The following is a 20,751-nucleotide window of genomic DNA, read 5'->3' as shown; positions in this document are numbered from 1 at the left end:
CCTCCTTATGTCTACAAGTCTCCACCTCCTCCGGCATACACTGAAAAGTCTGCATACGTCTACAAGTCTCCTCCACCACCATCTCCATCACCACCCCCTCCTTATGTCTACAAGTCTCCACCTCCTCCAGCATACACTAAAAAGTCTCTATACGTCTACAAGTCTCCTCCACCACCTCCTCATCATGTCCGTATTCCCTCATATCACATTCCCTACCAATACAAGTCACCACCATCTTCACAATATGTTTATAAATCTCCTCCACCACCTTCTCATCATGCCCACATTCCATCATATCACATTCCCTACCTTTATAAGTCACCACCCCCACCACCTACAAGAGGCTATTAATCTTACATTTGAAGTAACTTGAGTTGTTTCAGACAAATTATGTCCTCCATCATTATAGTTTCTTTCCAGATTTCATTAATAAGTTGGGGCTAACTAAAGAGCCTGAATGAGCGCATTCATGTTTTATTGTTTAGTTTTATTACCTTATAAGCTTGTTTTACCTTATTCATATGATATTATATATTGTAATTCTTTGTGGTCAAGTTACCATTTGCTTATTTGCATTGTATCCAAATATACTTTTCCTCCAATATAAGAAAATTATTTGATAATATTGTCCTGTTGCCAAAACTCTTGTCATAAACTATAGAAACCCTACACTTTAAAAATGTCGTATAAAACAATTGTGTGAAACACCATATCTCATAAATGTTGTTTACTTTCAAATTTTATATGTTGTTTACTTTTTATTTTATATATTGTATACTAAATATACAAATATGAGTAAATTTTGTATGGATGCTCAAATAATTAATAGAACTCCTCAAAGAGCATATTCTTGTAGAATGAGACGATGAGGTCATAAAATATGATTAAAATTAACCAGTATATATCAAAATTAACAAATTCTCTGGAAATATAGAGGTGCTAAGCACATCTTTTAGGTATTGTGATGATATGCATCCCTTCTAAGGAATATAGAGGTGCTAAGCAAGCATTGATATATAGCATAGTGTCTGGAAGAATATTTTCGAACTAAAATAAATTTGATGTTACTTAAAGGCATTAAATCAGCATGATATGATGAGAAAGAAGCACATATAAGCATTTCCTTAGTTTTGTGTTATAATGAGAATCCATAGCAATGCAAGCTTCACAACCGTCTTCACCAAAGCCTAGTTTAGTCCCAATCAGACCTATATCTTTTATATCAAGAGAGAAGTTACAAAGACTATCATTAGAAAGATTGGATAAAGTTTACCGTTTCGTGAGTCACAACTCTTTGTTATGTGTTCTTATTGGTCACTTGAATTAAATATCCAATAGTTAATAATAAAGTCATGTTCATCTACTCCGATTAAAACACATACATGATTGTTGCACACACTATGATGTTCTCCCCAATAAATATATTAACCTTAAGATGCAGAACTAAGCAGATTTGATTAGAATCAATATAAAATGATAGGCACTGATAATACTACCGTTTAGTAATATAATTGAATTTGATTGAATAGAATAGAATAGCTAGTGCTGAATAAAAGGAGTTAAAGAAAATATATGCCAAGAAGAAAAAGTACTAGCACAAGAATGTTTATTTCTCTGACTGGCCAAGCTAAGTGAGTAGGTAGGGTTGGATCTTATTCACCTCTGGTCATTAACTTGGGTTTTTGAACCCATAGACTAATTTAAAACACATGCTTGATGATATGGAAAACGGGAGCACGTATGTTGTTTCGTATAGTATGTCATTCTGTGTACCACTGATGTGTGATTGGTTGAAAAAATATTTTGAAGTTAAAAATTTAATAATTAAATATTTTTCTAACTAATTACACGATGTGATAGATATTCTTTCATAAAAAACCTATGAACTCTTAAAAATATGTGAGGTTTTGCAGAAGTTGTTTATGAACTTCTAACGCACTGTTAATATTGATGCTAGATAGAATTGAGTATACTTGAACGAATGAACATGTCATACTTCCTATGTAGCGAACTTTTTATTTCTCTTTCTCTCTAGGTTTTGCATGGTTTTTTCCTAATATTTTCCATCATGTTTTTTACCTTTCAAACTTAACATATTGCTTTTAGCAATCACGCTAGCTTATGATTGATTTGCTTTTTTATTAATGTTTACTTGCATCCTACTAGTGTGAGGGCATTTAACTGAGTGTAGTTTGTGTTTATTGTATGATGAAAGTATAGATCATTTGTTTCTATCGTGCTCTTTCATGGTGAATGTTTAGCAGAGCTTTTACTTGTGGTAGCGACTCCAAGTTTATATTCCGAATTATGTTGTGGATTTTTTACACTTTCACGAATCTTTGTGAAAATTTGTAAATGAGAATTCATTTGGAGAATGTTGTGACTTACTGTGATTTGATATGTCTAGAATATGAGGAATGATGTTATCTTTAGGGGTGAAAAGTCGAGTTACACCCAATTATGAATCAGATTAGATATTAGTTATAGTTCTCAAACAATGTTGTTATAATTTGTTCTCATATGTACAATGTACATTGATCCTTCTTATTAACGTATTATAAAGTGTAATTGGGTTGACAACCCTTATACCCTTTTAAATATATTTGCTTATAAAAAAGTAAGACATTTAGCAAAACCTAGAGTTGATACGATAAAAAAATAGGAGATAAATTTTCTCCTTTGCTATTAAAATTATGTCAGATGTCCAAAAAAGAAGACAAATATCATAATTTTAATGTCCGGAAGAAATAACTAATATCATTATATAATGATATATTTTATTATCTCCACATAAGTAACATGGTATTTTTGGAAGAGTGTAATATATATATATATATATATATATTATTAGTGTAAATATTTATACATATTTAATATATCATCCACCATTCATTGATATTACTTTTATTTAAGAATTAATCACTGATAATTAAAGAGTAAATTATAGTGACATTCCATGAGTTCTAGTGAAATTACGTAAATTACCGTCTTTTTTTGTACCGACACAGACTAAGCGTATGTATACTCATATATTGTACTAACTACTCATACATAAGAAATAGGTGTGATCTTTTAAACAAAAAAGTGATGAGTGTAATTAAGTTAAACAAAATATGAAATATTATAGAAACAAATCCGAATAGTATAATAGGCAATATATCTTCATTGTTTTTGGTTCGTTACAAAATGCATTAATAATCAGAAGAAGATATTGTTTAAATTAATCTTATACTATATTGTAACGAACCAAAAATAATAAAAATGTATTGACTGATATACTATTTGAGTTCGTCTCAATAATATACCTTATTTTGTTTTGTTTAGTTACACTTTTTTATTTTTTTGTTTAAGATATCATAGTGATTTTTCATGCACATGTAGTTAGTATAATGTAGATATATAAATCATGAATATTTGTGTATATGTAAAAATGAAGTGCGATTTGTATAATTTTACTAAAACTCAGATAACATCAATATAATTTACACTAAATAAAATAAATGAGCTGACAAATGATATAATAAAAGTATAAAAAAATATTTCAAGTGCATACATTTTTTTTCCATTTTTTGAAATAATAACCTAATTATTAAAATTATGGTATAAAAATTGTTAAACAGAGCTGATATGGGCCAGATTCAAAACCCAGCCCAATAGCTACATTGAGAAACATAATCTGAACCGAAAAACTTGTCCATTTCTCTTCTCCCTCTCCTCCTCGGTCATCACTCCTCACCGGAGAGAAGAAGAAAACAAAGCCTTGCGATCACAATTCACATTTAAATTCGATTCTTCTATTTCCACCTTCAACGATGCTTCAAAACGACGACGTTCGTTTCATCTCTTCTTCAATTAAAATCCCTATTCCTCCCAAATCCCCAACCTTCACTTCTCACTTCACCAACGCCACAAAAACCGTTACTCAACTCATTGACTCGTTCAAAACTCACTCCAATGAGTTCACTCGCTCCGTTTTCGGAAAACCGTCACTCATGTGCTCAACATCACTATCATTGATAAATCCGTTTCGGAAACGGTCATCGCCGATTCTGTGTTCAGCTTCGTTGTCTCTGTCCGAGTCGACTCAGTCGCAGGGGACTCGACAGAGCGAGGAGAGGGTTCTGATAAGCGAGGTGCTGGTTCGGAACAAAGAAGGAGAAGAACTCGGGAGGAAGGACCTCGAAGCTGAAGCGTTGCAGGCTTTGAAAGCGTGTCGACCTAACTCGGCGTTGACGGTGAGTGAGGTACAAGATGATGTGCATAGAATTATTAACAGTGGCTATTTCTGTTCCTGCATGCCCGTTGCTGTTGATACTCGTGATGGCATCAGATTAGTATTTCAGGTATCTTTTGTTTATTACCAATTATATATATGTTTAGTCTTTGGTAGAATTATGTGGAAGAAACTTGAGTTATATTTTATGTTTTTATAACTATTATTGTCTTACTTTAATATAATTCCAAATTAATATAGTTTTAAATTGTGGTTGTAATATTGCTGTTTAGGAGATCACATCGCAATTGTGGTTGGATTAACTGAATTTTTATGTTACTCCGCATCCTAAATTTAGTGTTTTAGAAATGAAAAATCTCAATTTGGTCCCTAAGGAGCTCAGATACCAATCAAATTAGTCATTTTTAAGGAGAAATTAGTAGTAGCACATTAGCCCCTGTCAGAGACTATTTGACCAACATTTAAGATTCTTACGGAGGATCTTCCGTTCCTTAGGGCATTAGGGTATTTAGTCTAATAGCTTTACATTTCAGCCTCAATGCTGTAGGCTTGTAGCCCAGGAGGTCTTCACAGCGACAACCATGTAGCTGTCTCAGCTTCATTTACTAGCTATTTCTGCAATTGCAACCTTACCATGATTGCAATTGCATTTTGAAGTGATTATAATGTTTATAACAGTTTTAGTTTTATGTTATTTGAGTACTGAATACTGTTTGTGTCATATCGTATGAAATACTGAATGCTGTTAGTTACTGGTTTCTTGTGCTATAAGGTAGAACCAAATCAAGAGTTCCAAGGGTTGGTATGTGAGGGAGCTAATGTTCTTCCAGCTAAATATTTAGAGGACTCTTTCCGAGATGGATATGGTAACACATTCTTATTTTCATACAGTTGTAATAATGATTATTTTCATCTATGACCTTCACTATATTCAAGTTTAAATGTTAAGCTGTGCAGGGAAAGTTATCAATCTGAGGCGCTTGGATGAAGCAATATCTTCCATTAATGGCTGGTATATGGAGCGCGGTCTTTTTGCTATGGTAAATTTCCTTACCTTCTGTTCAAGCTTCAAATTCTGGAAATATGATCATCCTGCTTGCAGTTGATTGGGATTTGGGAATCCGTAATGTGAAATTGTGGATCCATTTCATGTTTTTCAGTGGCCTTTGCTGCACTATTTATCATAATATTATATCCTCCAACTTTGCTTTGCTTATGTTGAAATGTCGACGATAATTGGAATTGTCTTTTTCCTCTCTTTTCCTTGATCATAATATTATATCCCTGGTCATCATTTTAGGTTTCAGATGTTGAGATTCTTTCTGGGGGTGTTCTGAAATTAAACGTTTCAGAGGCTGAGGTCAATAATATCTCCATACGGTTTCTTGACAGGAAGACGTAAGCATCTTCTTTCAAATATATTTACACTCATTACAGTCACGGAGACACAAATATACCTGAAGATTCATCTATATATTTATTGAGAAGTTTTATTACTAACTTCGGTTTATATCGGTAGAGGTGAGCCTACTATAGGGAAGACAAAGCCTGAAACGATACTTCGGCAAATTACAACCAAGAAGGGACAGGTATTAAAGTTTTGAGTTAGCTTTTGGAGTTACTATGAATAACTAATGTAAATTTAAGTTTTGCACCAAACTGCAAATCAAACAAAATAAAGAGGATTTTGTATTTTTATAATTTTAATTTTTTTCCTAGTTGTAGCATTATTTTATTAAATTTGGCTGTCAACATTCTCTGGTCTGTTCAATGTTTATTAGTATTGTTTAGTGATGGGGAAATTTCAGATCTTACTTTATTTGTCTTGAGGAAAATATGCTTCCTGAATTTGCGTTCTTACTAAAGGGGATTTTGGCATTATCCATCATTGTATTTCTAGGTCTACAGCATGCTTCAGGGAAAAAGAGATGTAGAGACTGTATTAACTATGGGGATCATGGAAGATGTTAGCATTATTCCTCAACCAGCAGGTAATGTTTACATACTGAAAATAAGTTTTTATGAAATAAATGTATGGAAAAAATACTGTCAGTTTTAACTGGCAATTACACTTGTACAATTGTCATATGATGAAAATGGGAGAATGTTTCATGCTAACTTAGGGAAGAACTAGGAAAGTAATTTTAATTATAAAATACAGGAAATGCCAAAAAGAAAGAGAATGGGGGCCAAAAACAGTGAGATGTTATTCAAGATTTGAAAATATAAGTAGTTTGCTTTTATGCAGTTTACTAGTGCTAACAGGACTTCAATAAGTTGCAGTGTTCTCTAAGTTACGTAATTCTTTTCCCGTTAGTTCAGTTTGTGTATGAATCTGTAAGGTGTTGTATATGGTACCTCACTACACCTCAATTCATGTTGTGTAAAGGGAAATATATATTGAACAATTGGCATGATCTTGTTGAGTTTTTTATTTGTCTTTTCTTCCCCCACTTGAGCCATAGTATTCTCTAAAGGTATGTGTTTTATTTCTTTGCCATGTTATAGACACTGGGAAGGTTGATTTGGTGATGAATGTGGTGGAACGTCCTAGTGGAGGATTTTCTGCTGGTGGTGGAATATCAACGGCGTAAGTGATACTATTGTAATGCATATCTTAATCTAATGAAGCTTATATTTACTAAATGGATAAATAACACTGGCTTGCTTCAGTTCTGATGAAATTCCCTAACCTTCCCAGTAATTTTAAAAATTACTGCAAACTTTCCTACTTTGAATTTTCACAAGACAATTATCCCAATCTATTATATATGTATATATATATACTGTTTCCATACAGCCATATCTACAACTCCATATTGATGAAAATACACATAGAAGGAGATAATTCTCATTTCTAAATCTTCGGGAGAGATGAACATAATTTTCTCCTTTGGTTGCTCCATAATCTGACCAGTATTTACATTTGCAGGATTACAAGTGGCCCGCTGAGAGGACTCATAGGAAGGTGAGTGTATTTTCTAAGTCATGTGATGGGTGAGGTTATGATTTAATGCTTTGTCTTCTGGCATGCTTTCCTCTCCTTGATGTTGACATTTAATATCCAAGGGTCACTTCCCTGCAATTAAGTGTGATTTTGCCTCTGATGCTTGCTCTGTATACTGCTATGCAGTGTTTATAACATTGGTAAATGTGCAAATATGCCACTTACACCACACTCCTGCACATAATTTCGTAGAAATTGAAGTTGGAGCATTGGACATTTTTAAATTTGACTTGATATTAAGTTCTAGTAGTTTGTCTCAACTTATGTTTGCCCATCAGCCCATGTATGTTTTCCCCTTGTAAATGGGATAAGGTTCTTTTTGTTTTACTATGTTTTCATTTTGCATGTCATATTGTCCAACTATAACTGGGCTACACATAGCAGCTCCACTCAATTTTATTTTTGTTCCATTGCAGCTTCGCCTATTCTCACAGGAATGTTTTTGGGAGAAACCAGAAACTCAATATTTCATTAGAGAGGGGTCAGATTGACTCAATATTTCGTATAAATTACACGGACCCTTGGATTCAAGGAGATGATAAAAGAACATCTGGAACAATAATGATTCAGGTAATCTAATGGTTTATTCGTCTGAACCCAATGATGTATTTTTCTTTAAATAATCGAATGTACTGTTTGCTGATATTTATTTAACTTCTTATTAGAATTCAAGAACGCCTGGAACAATTGTTCATAGTAATGAGGATGGTGACAGTAACCTGACCATTGGCCGCATGACAGGTGGTATAGAATTAAGTCGACCGATTAGGCCAAAGTGGAGTGGAACAGCTGGACTTGTTTTCCAGGTGCTTCATTGAAAATTTTGGTGGCTGTTTTTGTGTGTTGTAATATCTTTCTTATTTCATCTTTTTGTCCTTCCACACTGCACTACCAACTCCATTGGAAAATTACTCATTCGATTAGTTTAGTTAAACTATGTGATCAAATCATGCCTGTCATTAGTTAAATGTAATATAATTTTGCTTCTATTTCTATTACATTATTGATTCAATCTCCCCCTTTTTATGCTGTTACACCAGCATGCTGGGGTTCGTGATGACAAAGGGGCTCCTATCATCAAGGATTGTTACAGACGTCCTCTTACTGCAAGGTTGTGATCTAAAGTAGATGTTACATGTTGCTTGTTTCAAAAAGTATGGTTATGAAAGACTTTGTCTGTTTATTACTAATCTCCTTTTTCTCTTCCATTTTTCACTGTAGTGGCAATAACCATGATGAAACATTGCTTGCTAAATTTGAGACTGTTTACACTGGCTCTGGCGACCACGGGTCTTCTATGGTTTGTTATCTGTAGAATTCAATCCTTTAGTTTAGATTTACCTTCTATGATTCTCATCATTACTTGCTCCCTTTTCAGTTTGTTCTTAACTTGGAACAAGGACTTCCACTTTTGTCTGAATGGTTGTCCTTCACAAGGGTGAATGCACGTGCTAGGAAAGGTTTTGAGTTAGGTCCTGCTCACCTTCATTTAAGGTATGAATGAAATACATCTTGTCAAACAAACCCACTTCCCGTGAAAAGAAGAGGGGTGCTTTGTTGTTTACATTGAAGCCAAACAGACAATCTTGTATCCTGTATGATTTACCAACTTTAACTGGTTTTTTTGCTAGTCTATTTGGGGGTCGCGTGGTGGGGAACTTCTCTCCCTTTGAAGCATTTGCGATTGGTGGAACAAACAGCGTAAGAGGCTATGAAGAAGGTGCTGTGGGCTCTGGTCGATCTTATGTTGTTGGATCTGGAGAAATTTCTTTCCCCATGGTAATTGAATTTCATCAAACTCTTCTCTGCTTAATCTAGTTAAGCTTCTCATGCTTATCCTAATTCCATGACCTGCACCTGGTTCAGAACTGCTTTATAGATATTATAAATAACTCTTGTAGAAGAGAGACCCTGAAGAATAACAGCACTCTTTTAGAAACAATTTTGCATGTTATCTATTAGGATCATGTTGTAAGGTATGGGACCTGAGTCCACATTGGAAGTATGGGATGGGTTTGTGGTTTGTATGGCCTGGGGCTGTCAACCGTAATGGCTAACTTTTGTGGTGTGGTTCTCCCAAGGTTCGCACCAATTGGTATCAAAGCTTTCCACTATGACTCTCATTTTAACCCAGCAATTTGAGTGGTCATGTCAGCATTGCATTGTTTGCAGGGACTAGTCAAAGGGCTAGTGCACAGCCAACCTGCTGGGTATCAATGCTGCAGAGCATGGTGGAATGCTGGGATCCAATTGCAAGGTATGGGACTTGAGTCCCACATTAGAAGTATAAAATTCCAACGTGCTGATGTTCCTCCCGAAATTTTACGTTTATCTGTGCATGTGGAGCTAAAGCACAAAAACAAGATGTTAGCACCCATCTTTTGCCTAACAGATAAAGGAGTGCAAAAAACCCTGATTCTTAAATGTTTTTATTAGATACAGAGGATGGTAAAAAGAAAATAAAAAGCATTTATTGATAGATGGTGGATGAACAAATTTTAGCAAAAATCAAAGTCAGCAGTATTTGAGGTAGCACCATATATGGTTGGTTTGTCTACTTCTAGTAATTCAGTTTTCGCAGTTGCCAATGACAACAAAACATAGTACACAACCATTATAAAGATAGTTTTGTTTAGTTAGTGATCAAATTAGAGGATATCAACACACTACATTTCTTAGAATCAGAATGTGCATGTAGTTTGTTTATATGTATATGTATCTAAATCGATGATAAAAGAAATTGACGCATATGTTTCTGTGCCCAAAGGTTCATGCATCTGGTTACATTTTGTTTCTTTTTGCAGTTGGGACCGGTAGAAGGTGTCTTATTTTCTGACTATGGGACTGATCTAGGAACAGGCCCAACTGTCCCTGGTAGGTCTTTATTTTTGTTTGGTTTCTTTTCTTTTGTTCATTCTTTTTGTATTTATTATATTCTGGAGGTCACCCAGTGCACATGAATGGCATAGTAACTATCTTACTGATCTTAATAAAAGAGTCAACCTGCCTATTTTATAAAGTTTGATAGCTGCTACTGCTAAAACTTACAGAGAAGAACAGAACAACCAATCATACTAGAGTTCATAGACTAGTTGAGTCATTTAATAAGCAGAATCACCATTTTTTCTCTCATCCCTGTTTAAGTGACAATATGAATATCTACTGTGTCCTTTTCTCCCAATTGTTCCATCTCAAATTCCCAACTGCTAGTTCTCTCTACAATAATGTTCATTCTGTCTCTAACAGTGTTTTTTGTTTTTTTATTAGGTGACCCTGCCGGAGCAAGGCTGAAGCCTGGAAGCGGATATGGGTATGGGTTTGGCATCCGTGTTGATTCACCTTTGGGTCCTTTGCGTCTTGAATATGCCTTTAATGACAAAAAATACCAGAGGTTTCACTTTGGAGTTGGCCATAGAAATTAAACGCCCTCTCAGGGTACATGTTCTACTAGGTTATTCTTGATTGTTTCATATGTATCCCAATTTTTTGTACCTTGCATAGGCTTTCCCTTATTTGGGAAACTTGTTTATCAATTTTTTCAAAACCATATTTATTCAGCTGCCTTGATGCTTCTTTTAAATGTTTCCCATTTTTGGTTCATTTCCGTTTTCATCTTCCCAGTTTCAAAGTTGTTGATTGCAATGAAAGTGAATCTTCCCAGTTTCAAGTCTTACTACAAATACTAACATTTGCATAAATAAATAAATAAATAATCCTAGAATTGTCATTTTGAGAACTTTATGATTAGTCTCAAATATACTTGTAGATTGTCCAGGTGAAAGATTAAAAGAAAAGAAATCACTTGAATTGTCATTTGAGATGAATAGACTAATGGTATTTCCCGCATAGACTGAGCTTGATATCAATAATTCATGTACTTTCAACGAATATTGCAAGGTGAGATAAGCATACAATGGCGTAGTCAGGAACTCAAGATTTAGATAGATTGGTGTATAAAAAAATACAAATTTCTCTCGAGGAACTGAAAAACTGATGTTTTAAATAAATAATAGATACCGAATCTATAGACGTATTAATTCAAATCACACATTAAATTTTGAAGAGGCAGATATACTATAAATGTTTGAAATTAGATCTAATGATACAAATCAATTGGGCTTTGTTCTCTTCTCTTGTCCATTTAAAGTTAAATTTATTGGGGTCTACAAATGAGTTAGGGTGAAGAAGTTGGGAACTGGAGAGGATAGATTGTAGACAAAACTGACAAATAGAAGACAATATGAATGCCTTGGGAAATGTGGTACAAATATCATCCTGAGTGAAATGGATCCTCTCCAGTACTGGAGAGTCCAGTGCTAGATAGGATGATGACATGTGGCCAAATTTTTTTTTAACGACTACGGTTATATGTTATTTTTTATTAAAAATAAATAAAAATTCTTTAAAAAATTCTCAACCTCATATTCCAGTACTGGAAAGGAGTTGAATTCCATCCTCAGACTCAGAGCACCTACATCGGGTCTTTTTAACGTTTTAAACATGTTTCTATAAGGTTTACTGCAAGTTAAGGCAATAAAATAGTATATATGTTTTTAAAACCGAGATGGAAGTTATTTTGGGACAAATCGACGTGGTACTTTTTATACCAAAGCTAGTTTGAGTAGTTGTCCCCTAAATTATAATATGCCATAAACAATGGGCACTTCATAACAAGAACTCAAGAACTATTCTCTTCGGTTTTGCAGCCCTTAATGCACCATATACCTTACCTACAAAACACTACTCTTCGGTTTTATCACCATACATCAAACACTGTTCTGTTGATATATCATAATCAAGGACAATTATAACGTATAAAAGTCACTTGTTTTACAAGCTAATAGTACTTTGTTATTGATTTACAACTGATTTCATTTTCTTACTGCTTGAGAGGATATCATTTGTTTTTATTTAATTTGAGCAGGTTAAAATCTAATTTATCCAATTTTTATTTCTAGATTTGTTAGAATCATTTCATGGAATCTTAAAAAATTGAAACAAATTTCTTAAAATCTTTTGAATCCTCCGATTAAGTGCGTGAATAAGAGATTCCTCATTATTTTTTATATAGATTTGTTAAAGGAATCGTTATTATTTTTTATAAGGGTTGTCAGAGATTTATTAGAATCTTTTGGACCATTAATCCAAGCAAAACATTTCACTACCACATTAAATTTAGCACAACACAAAGTTGGATGATTAAGGATCCATTTGAGAAGATTAGCACCCTCGATTACTACCCTTGCCATCACTAACAGTATCATTACTTTCAACTACGACACCATTAACTACCATTACTCTCAACTACCATACCAACCACTACAATCATCATATTCACTACATCTATCAATTACCACCACTAGCAACAACTAGATGATGAAAATCACAACCACCATCGTCATTGTGTCTTGTGTCAATGAGAATTGTATAAAAATATATATGCAAATTAAGGTGGTAGGGTGTTAGTGTAATGGAGATTATAGTTTGGTGGTTGCATTGGTAGAGGATTTGTGATAGCAATGATGATGCTCTAAAAATTTCAAGCTTGGAAACAACTTTTGAAAACATAAAACCCCATGAAAAAATGAAATTATAAAACAAAAACTAATTTCTATTTAAAAAGTCTAATAGGTCTTAAGTTTGATAAAGTTATATATTAAGTGTAGTGATCCTTAATCTGAACAAAAGACTAATTGCAGAACATACTCATGGAAAAAAATATTTAAGAAAATTCAATGAAAGTGGATAATTTATCCCCTCGGGTCAGTAAAAGTATGACATGTGTATTGTTTAGTTTTAAAAATATTTTTGTACAAAATAATTAAATATGACATATGTCATAATATTAATGGTCGAAAGAAATAATTTATCTCCTTGAACCCGGATACATTATTCACATATTATAACTTCTACTATTTTAGGATTTCAAGGAAAACTAAAATCTAGAGTATCATTGGCAATTTTGTCATGTTTTGTATCATCAATTTATCTTCTAACATAGTAAGTGATGCACTTATAACACAATTTTTCCAGTAAATCATCATTTATTGACTTGTATATGCACATATTATTACTCTAATTCTAACCCATACATTTTAATTATAATACAATAAATAATGTAGTGATTCATTTATTAAAATATATAAAATAATTCATATATATTTCAATAATATAAACTTTCCAAATTATGAGTTCAAAAAAAAAGAGTATAATATACTAATATTGATGCTCTGACAGTGTAAAAAATTATGCACAGCCATTACATCATTCACCATTTATTTGGATTATTTTTTAGTAACATAATTAAAAATAAATAATAAATAATGAAATGACAATGTAAAAAACTCATACACCGTCAACATATACATCTTTTTCTATTCCAAAAAACTGGTATAAGAAAACATATTTTGGACTATCTTGTCTTGCCCATGTTCCTGAAAGAAAGTGAAGCAAAACTGTTAAATAGGAATTCAAATGGGGACAAAATTGGGAATGTGAGAACAACACATACACCCAATAATAACTTTACACGTTGACTCCAATCATCAGAAACATAGAAGAAGCAAAAAACCATTTTCTTTATTTTAAACATAAAAACAAAAACAGAGAGAAAGAGAGAGTGACAGCGCCTCTTTCTCTCTCCTCCAAATCGATCCCAAATCTGTTAGGGTTAGGGTTCCGTTTATCTTATATCTTTTCTTTTCGATTTTTTGTTACTGTTAATCTGTTTTATTATTAAATGATTCGTTCCTGTTTTCATTTCCAGGATTGCTATTCGATGCGATCGGTTCTGAACTAATAGATCGGTCTGAAGGTTTCGTTTCCCAGATTTATTTATTGTTTTTTTCTTCTGGTTATAACAGGTTAGATTATGTCCTTTAATATTCGTGTGGTTGATGACGTGTCTGTCAATGATTTTTATGTTTGTCGAATTTTGATTGTCTTATTGTCTTTTAAGGAATTCGAGTTTTGGTTTGGTTGAAATTTGAAAATTTGAAAATTTGAAATTTAAATGCTCAATACATAAGCAGAGTTGTAGAATGAAATAGACTTGCCTTTTTTTTTTACTATAATCCATTCTGATTGCTGCTATTAATGATTAACTCTTAAGTGTTTTTGGTGCTTATTATTTATTTTCTTAGTTTACGTTTCAGAAGTTTTGATCAAACCTTCACATTTCTCTGAAATTAATGTTTTTTCAAATGGTCTTGATTCTTTTAGTGAAGGTTGTTTGTAGCATCTAGCACTAACATTTATATGCATGTGTAATCTGTTCTGGTAAAAATTGAAAAGTATGCAATCAGTTTTAGTTTTCATGATCTGGTAAGTTTCGTGGTTTTATCTTATGCATGAACTAAACATGTGTATAAGCACAAGTATGAGCCGAGGAATCATATATTTTCAGCAATAATGAAGCTTTGCTGAACATGGGGGTAGTTCAGAATTGTACACAGGTCTAGTTAGGAAAAGCTTAAGAAGAAATTTGATACTATTGATTGATATCTTATGCCTGTGGGTATGGCATATGCTAATTGAAATGGGCAGTTAGATATGCTGTAAAACTATTTTACTATTGTGTTGTGTCTTTGTGCTCCCCAATGGTATTCTTTGGTCCATGTAGCCAATACCACCTAATGATGTAAGGTTGTTGTTGTTGATGCCATGCCTTTGTGCTATCAGAGTGTTAAAATTTATGAATGTGGTAATTTCTAGTTTAGGCCTAGGGGGTAGGGTGGTGGAGTTGTTTAAATTATTTCTAGGTGCAGGTATGTAATCTGTATTAGCTTCTTAAAAGTCCAAGTCATATTAGTTTTCCTTAACCAAATTTGCCACTTCGCTTATTTGATGTATACCAATCACACTTTTGTATTTTTTTATGATGTATTAAACCAGTCTCTGGTTGTTAATTTAACATGCTCTGTCTCTTAGGGTATATGTTTGGCACATGAATCTCTTTAATGCGATGAAAATGATGATAATTGCTGTTCCAGCATATTTTTCATGTATGAATCAAATCTATTTTATCCCATTTCATTTTGTTGTATGTTCTGTATATGAAATTATATTAATAATTAGTCAAAATAAACAAGGAAACACGACAAGAATTAATTTAACCCATTTTTGCAATGGATGATGGTTCTCGCATTCTGGGAAGGAATGATAAATAAGGCACACCACACCATGTCCCTGTTTTTTTGATTATTTAGATGCTCAAACGTGTCTGCTCAGAAGCTTGTTTTATTATTTAGAATGAGAGTAAGACGAAGATAAACTCTTGGTGAAACTGTGGACATTAATAGAAGTGTTGTTTGATCTATATAGCTGATACCACCTAGGGGGAATGGCTTGGATTTTGTCATGATTTAGTGATAACTTGACCCTAGGTAATTTAATATTTATTTTTTTTGGTGCAGGGAAGTTGATAAAAGATGGACCATGACAATTCCGGATGCCAGGCTCCCCCAGAAGGTCCTCTATTATGCATTAACAATTGTGGTTTTTTTGGAAGTGCAGCTACGATGAACATGTGTTCTAAGTGCCACAAAGACATGATGCTGAAACAGGAGCAGGCCAAACTTGCAGCATCATCCATTGGGAATATTATGAATGGATCATCAAGCAGCAATGGAAATGAACCAGTAGTTGCTGCTAATGTGGATATCTCTGTTAATCCAATAGAGCCTAAAACTATTTGTGCACAACCTTCACTTGCTTCAGGCTCAGAGGAGAGTGGTGAAGCAAAACCCAAGAACGGTCCAAAACGTTGCAGCAGCTGCAATAAGCGGGTTGGTTTGACAGGATTTAATTGTCGATGTGGTAGCCTTTTCTGTGCTGTACATCGATACTCAGACAAACATAATTGTCCATTCGATTACCACACTGCTGCACAGGATGCCATAGCGAAGGCAAACCCAGTTGTTAAGGCTGAGAAGCTTGATAAGATCTAGATTTGGTATCCTGAGTATAGCTGTTATGCTCATTTTCATCATGAGATAATCCAAGTTTCCTGCATATTTTAATGTTCTTATTATAATGTTATATGTGATGAGGGGACTTGGAGTTGTAGGACATCTCTGCAGTTTGAAGGACTATTTCATGTTATTTATGAAAATATATGCCTCTGTTTTCAAGTCTTTAAATCTCTGTTGGTTTCCTGGAAGTTGGTGTTGTTAGTATTGTAACGCCTTTATCTCTATAGTAGTACATGTCAGAATAGTATGTGCGATTTACAGATGATTTCAGAACACGTGGTTAGATTGTAAATTATTGTTATGGTTTCATGGTTATCTATGAATTTCTGTCACCAAAATGTATTCAAATTGTTAAGACAAATTTTTTTTTTCTTACATGTGCTTAAGGTTTAATCTTCACCTGGGATTAAGGATTTGTTGTTATAAATGCTTAAGGTTTAATTAATCATTAGTTTCCGAAACTCTTAGTGAATTTTCAAGCAAGTCTAATACGATCTTAGAAAATTTATGATCTGGTGTTGGAAATATTTCGGTACCTGTGATATGAATAGGCCGTTAAAATGAAATATTCTAGATGTTATCTTTGGTTGATAGCCATCTCATATTGTCATTGTCGAAGTAAGAGGCTACACCGTTCTTCCATCAGGTTTTGACTTTTGACCACTTGAATTATTTGTCTTAATCAAGAAAAAGTTTATATTAAGAGAAGGCATACCCGTACAAGGTTAGATAAGATTATCAACCCCAACAATCATATTAATTTACATATTGTCTACGAAAAAGAGGAACGTGGGAATAGAATCAAGTCACAGTAGATGTGAACAGACATTTCGACCACATGTGTCAACCCCTGTTTGCACTTGAACTTGTATATCTAATTTTAAAGCAAGGCTATACTGAAGATGAGGGAAGGAAACATGGTTAAACTGTAATAGTTATAAAGCATGAACATAAAGGAAAACTGGTGCAAACAAATAGTATAATCCATCTTTTGTAAAAATGATCTTGCATAACAGTCTCGGCTAAATCTGCACAAATTGTCATAACAAAAACATCACAAGAAGTTGGCTTTCTTTCTAGCTGCCATTGTGGACAATCATAACCTCACCACTTGAACGATGCTGGATGTGATTTGAAATTTCAAACTATTGGATTTCTGAGTAATTTAACTCTCAAGTACATTGTGTTGACTGTTAACAAGAGAAACAAATCAATAATAACATAGATTATGAATGTTTAACTAGCATGTCATAAAAAGAGAAACAAATCAACACAGTTCTCACGGGCATTTGTCATAGTCTGTGAATTATCACTTATGTACCCAGGTAATAGAAAAACAACAAATCGTTTCCAAAATTACATGCCTTAAAAGACAAGGATTTGTGATAAACATGATCAACAGATTCATGTTCTACAGTGTCAAAATTCAGATAACAAGAGACTGAAGATACTAATTTTTAAGCTCTGTTCCATCAGTTTAAACTTCAAATAACAGAAAGAATGTCAGGAAGGCATCAAACAAAGCTATTTTGCCATATTAAATTGCCGAAAAATCCAATGGTCTTCATTTATCGAATGGAAAAGATCCGAGCTTCAGATAATCACCTTCCACTCTTGAGATTCTTGCACTCTTTTATGAGTTATTTATGTATGTAATGAGCTACACTACAACAGACTAAAAATGAAGTGAGAAAGACATGATCACAAAGCAAAGCCACTCGATTCTGCTTCAAGATATTTACAGATCCGCTCCATAACCTCTCTACTCTTGCCACTATTCTGAAGGAACCTCTCAGCACATTTCTGCTCGACCTTTTCAGCCATGGATGCCAGAGCAGACAATGGCTTAATCCGGATAGAAGTCTCCTGCCGACAAATCGTCCACCCAGCTGGATTATCCGGATGAGGATCATACCGAGTCTTCTCTTCCACTTCTATAAATTTCTGGAGGCTGATATTCCGTGAGATCAGTTGCATAGACCGTGACCGAGCATCCACAACAGTTGACTCCAGACAATGGCAAATATCCTGACCAACAATCTTACGGACAAACCATGGCCCCGGACAATGAATTGTAATAGCACGGGTGGCACAAAGCTTCCCGGACGAAGAATCAAGGCTGTGGTTCAATGTGTCAACCTCAAGAATATGGGATAATATGCGCTTATTCTCCTTATCAACAAATTTTCGCCAAGACGCAGAAGTTACCCTTTCCCATGGATGCTTGTAAATGTATTCTTGAGTATATGCTTTCACCATAATGCTTCTAAATACCAACAACAAAAACAGCAATTCAGTTAACACAACACAAACAAGTGAAAATGATGACCTAGGGTTTATCTAATAACGGTGAATTTGACTCAAGCAATGCACATATGAAATAAAAACCCTAAACAAACAATAATCAATTGAAACATATCGTAATTTGAGGACTTGTTTGATTCAGAAATAAATACTAAAGTAATTAAATTTAAGACAAAAATCTAGAACCCAGAAATTAGTAACAGTTGAATTGAATTATCAAAAGGGTAGATGACCGTACCGATTGAAACAAGAATGTTGCAGAGAATGGATAGATCCGAATCAAATATTAAATTAGATGATAGAAAATGAAAAAATAAAAATAAATAAATAAGTGGAAGAAGAAGGCGATGGTATATTCCAATTTTCTTCCTTCACGCGTTTAATAATCACTGGATTGGGTTGAACATGCATTGGGCTTAACTACCAATTACAACAACTCATGGCCCTCCAAATCAACAAATACATTTGAATAGAGTAAATTATGTAGATATTACCGACGGGCGTTGGTTCAAGTGGTACATGTTTGATTCCCCTTAAGCAAGAATTCGGGTTCGAATCTTGTGGATGGAAAAAATGCTCGTTGGGAGAGTTAGCCCCACTTACCTGTGGATGTGCCCGGCTTGGACATGATTGCCTCCAGTGCGAGGATACCTGTGGGAAACCAAAAAAAAAAATTATGTAGATATTCCATAAGTTTTAGCGAAATTAAATAAATATTTTTTCCATTTTTAATACTTATAAAAAACACCCTAATTTATATATACACATTACAATGATTATCCCTGTATTAGAAATAAATGTGATATTTAAAATGAAAAATGATGATAAGTATGATTAAGTTAAATATAATATGATACATTATGAAGAGAAATTTAAATAGTATAGGATACAATGTGTTTCTATTATTTTTGTTTCATTACAAAATGCATCAATAATTCTAATAATATATTGTTTAAATCACTCTTATATTATATTGTAATGAAAAAAATAATGAAAATATGTTGATACTATTTAGACTTGTTTTGAATAAGATATCATATTTTGTTCAACTTAATTATATTTATCACTTTTTTGTTTAAAAGACACTTAATTTCTCATGCAGAGATAGTCAGTTTAACATTAACATGTGTATATAAATTAAGGGTTTTTTGTAAATATAAAAAATAGAATGGTGATTTGTGTAATTTTACTAAACTCATAATGTATCAGTATAATTTAGTCCATTTGAATATGCATGAATCTAAATCAAACTTGGATGTTAATCTATTTATTTAACTATTTATTATATTTATTGTCTAGATTGATGTATATTAGAGGATTCTAATTCTACAAAAATAGGTTTTTCCAATGGTCATAAAAAATAGGGTTCCAATCGTGTCTTTTTTTGTTGAGGGTGATTTTTTTATGATAATGAGGTTTCTCTATTTTAGGGAGCAAACATTTTTATTTATGGGGCACTATATAAGGAATTACTTTATGAGAGAAATTTTGATTATTTTAAATGAAGAATATATCTTTAAAGGGTTTAGTGATTTGGACTATTCTTATAAGATTAGTTTAAAGAGGATTATAAAAATGAAATGCTTTATTATGGACATTAAAGACAGTTTCATAAGAAACTTCTTTTAGAAATGTCTGTAATAATATGCTGGGATCCACTAAATAATAATTAAATGGCTTTTTGAGAAAATCTAAATTATTAAATTTCTCTATAATTGATAGTTAAGATATGATATAAGATTACAAAACTTATTCTTAGAATAAATGAATCTAGACTCTATCCCAATTAGTATATTCTAACTGTTTACTCTTTTGTAAATTTTATTTTGTTAGATAAGAATAAACGCATGCTACGAAGTAAAATGCTTAAGTTTTATTTTCTGTTTATTTTATGTTAAATGTTTCAAGAGATTTTGTGCATTTTTTTGGTACAATAAGAGATTCAATTTGCAACAGCATTTATTCGACTTTAAAGATGTATATATGTTAACATTTTTTATGTTTTTCTTTTAACTTTTACCATAAGATGCTACACTAGTTATTTAACAAAATTAACAAGTGAAGTAGACACGTAGAAGTGTTGAGAGAGGAAAAAGCACTCAAAATCTTTTCAAAAACAATAAGGTTTAAGTTATGACAGAAAAACCTTCACCCTTGCTTTAAGGTATTTATTGAAGCTAATTTGAATATATTAGTTAGGGGCAAGGAATTATAAATGAAGATTCATTGAATAA

At 33.1% G+C, this 20,751-nt stretch overlaps 3 protein-coding genes and 1 long non-coding RNA gene across 4 annotated transcripts in view; 2 read left to right on the top strand and 2 right to left on the bottom strand.

Annotated features, from left to right (window-relative positions):
- LOC109358083 overlaps nucleotides 1–595 on the bottom strand; it is a 966-nt gene extending 371 nt beyond the window's left edge. The window contains exon 1 of the long non-coding RNA XR_002108909.1: nucleotides 26–595. This is a non-coding gene — a long non-coding RNA (uncharacterized LOC109358083). The remainder of the gene's footprint in view (nucleotides 1–25) is intronic.
- On the top strand, nucleotides 3,692–10,841 carry LOC109358711 (outer envelope protein 80, chloroplastic). Its single transcript, XM_019603114.1, has 16 exons — nucleotides 3,692–4,343; nucleotides 5,007–5,100; nucleotides 5,192–5,274; nucleotides 5,535–5,632; nucleotides 5,754–5,823; nucleotides 6,135–6,225; nucleotides 6,743–6,824; nucleotides 7,167–7,202; nucleotides 7,658–7,811; nucleotides 7,907–8,047; nucleotides 8,282–8,352; nucleotides 8,463–8,541; nucleotides 8,620–8,735; nucleotides 8,873–9,020; nucleotides 10,046–10,115; nucleotides 10,509–10,841. The coding sequence occupies exons 1-16, from the start codon at nucleotides 3,813–3,815 to the stop codon at nucleotides 10,661–10,663; spliced, it is 2,019 nt and encodes a 672-aa protein (XP_019458659.1). The 5' UTR covers nucleotides 3,692–3,812; the 3' UTR covers nucleotides 10,664–10,841.
- On the top strand, nucleotides 13,787–16,381 carry LOC109358596 (zinc finger A20 and AN1 domain-containing stress-associated protein 8-like). The gene is made up of 3 exons (XM_019602917.1): nucleotides 13,787–13,910; nucleotides 14,008–14,104; nucleotides 15,656–16,381. Exon 3 carries the CDS (start codon nucleotides 15,671–15,673, stop codon nucleotides 16,187–16,189), a length of 519 nt encoding a protein of 172 aa, XP_019458462.1. The 5' UTR covers nucleotides 13,787–13,910; nucleotides 14,008–14,104; nucleotides 15,656–15,670; the 3' UTR covers nucleotides 16,190–16,381.
- LOC109358594 (protein slowmo homolog) lies at nucleotides 17,465–18,882 on the bottom strand. The gene is made up of 2 exons (XM_019602916.1): nucleotides 18,756–18,882; nucleotides 17,465–18,479 (listed from the first exon to the last, which is right to left on the bottom strand). Exon 2 carries the CDS (start codon nucleotides 18,470–18,472, stop codon nucleotides 17,915–17,917), a length of 558 nt encoding a protein of 185 aa, XP_019458461.1. The 5' UTR covers nucleotides 18,473–18,479; nucleotides 18,756–18,882; the 3' UTR covers nucleotides 17,465–17,914.

The sequence above is a fragment of the Lupinus angustifolius genome, chromosome LG10 (genome assembly GCF_001865875.1).
Source record: "Lupinus angustifolius cultivar Tanjil chromosome LG10, LupAngTanjil_v1.0, whole genome shotgun sequence".
Lineage (NCBI taxonomy): Eukaryota > Viridiplantae > Streptophyta > Magnoliopsida > Fabales > Fabaceae > Lupinus > Lupinus angustifolius.
Note: the sequence above shows the minus strand (reverse complement) of the source record. Positions and strands in the feature narration are given on the sequence as shown.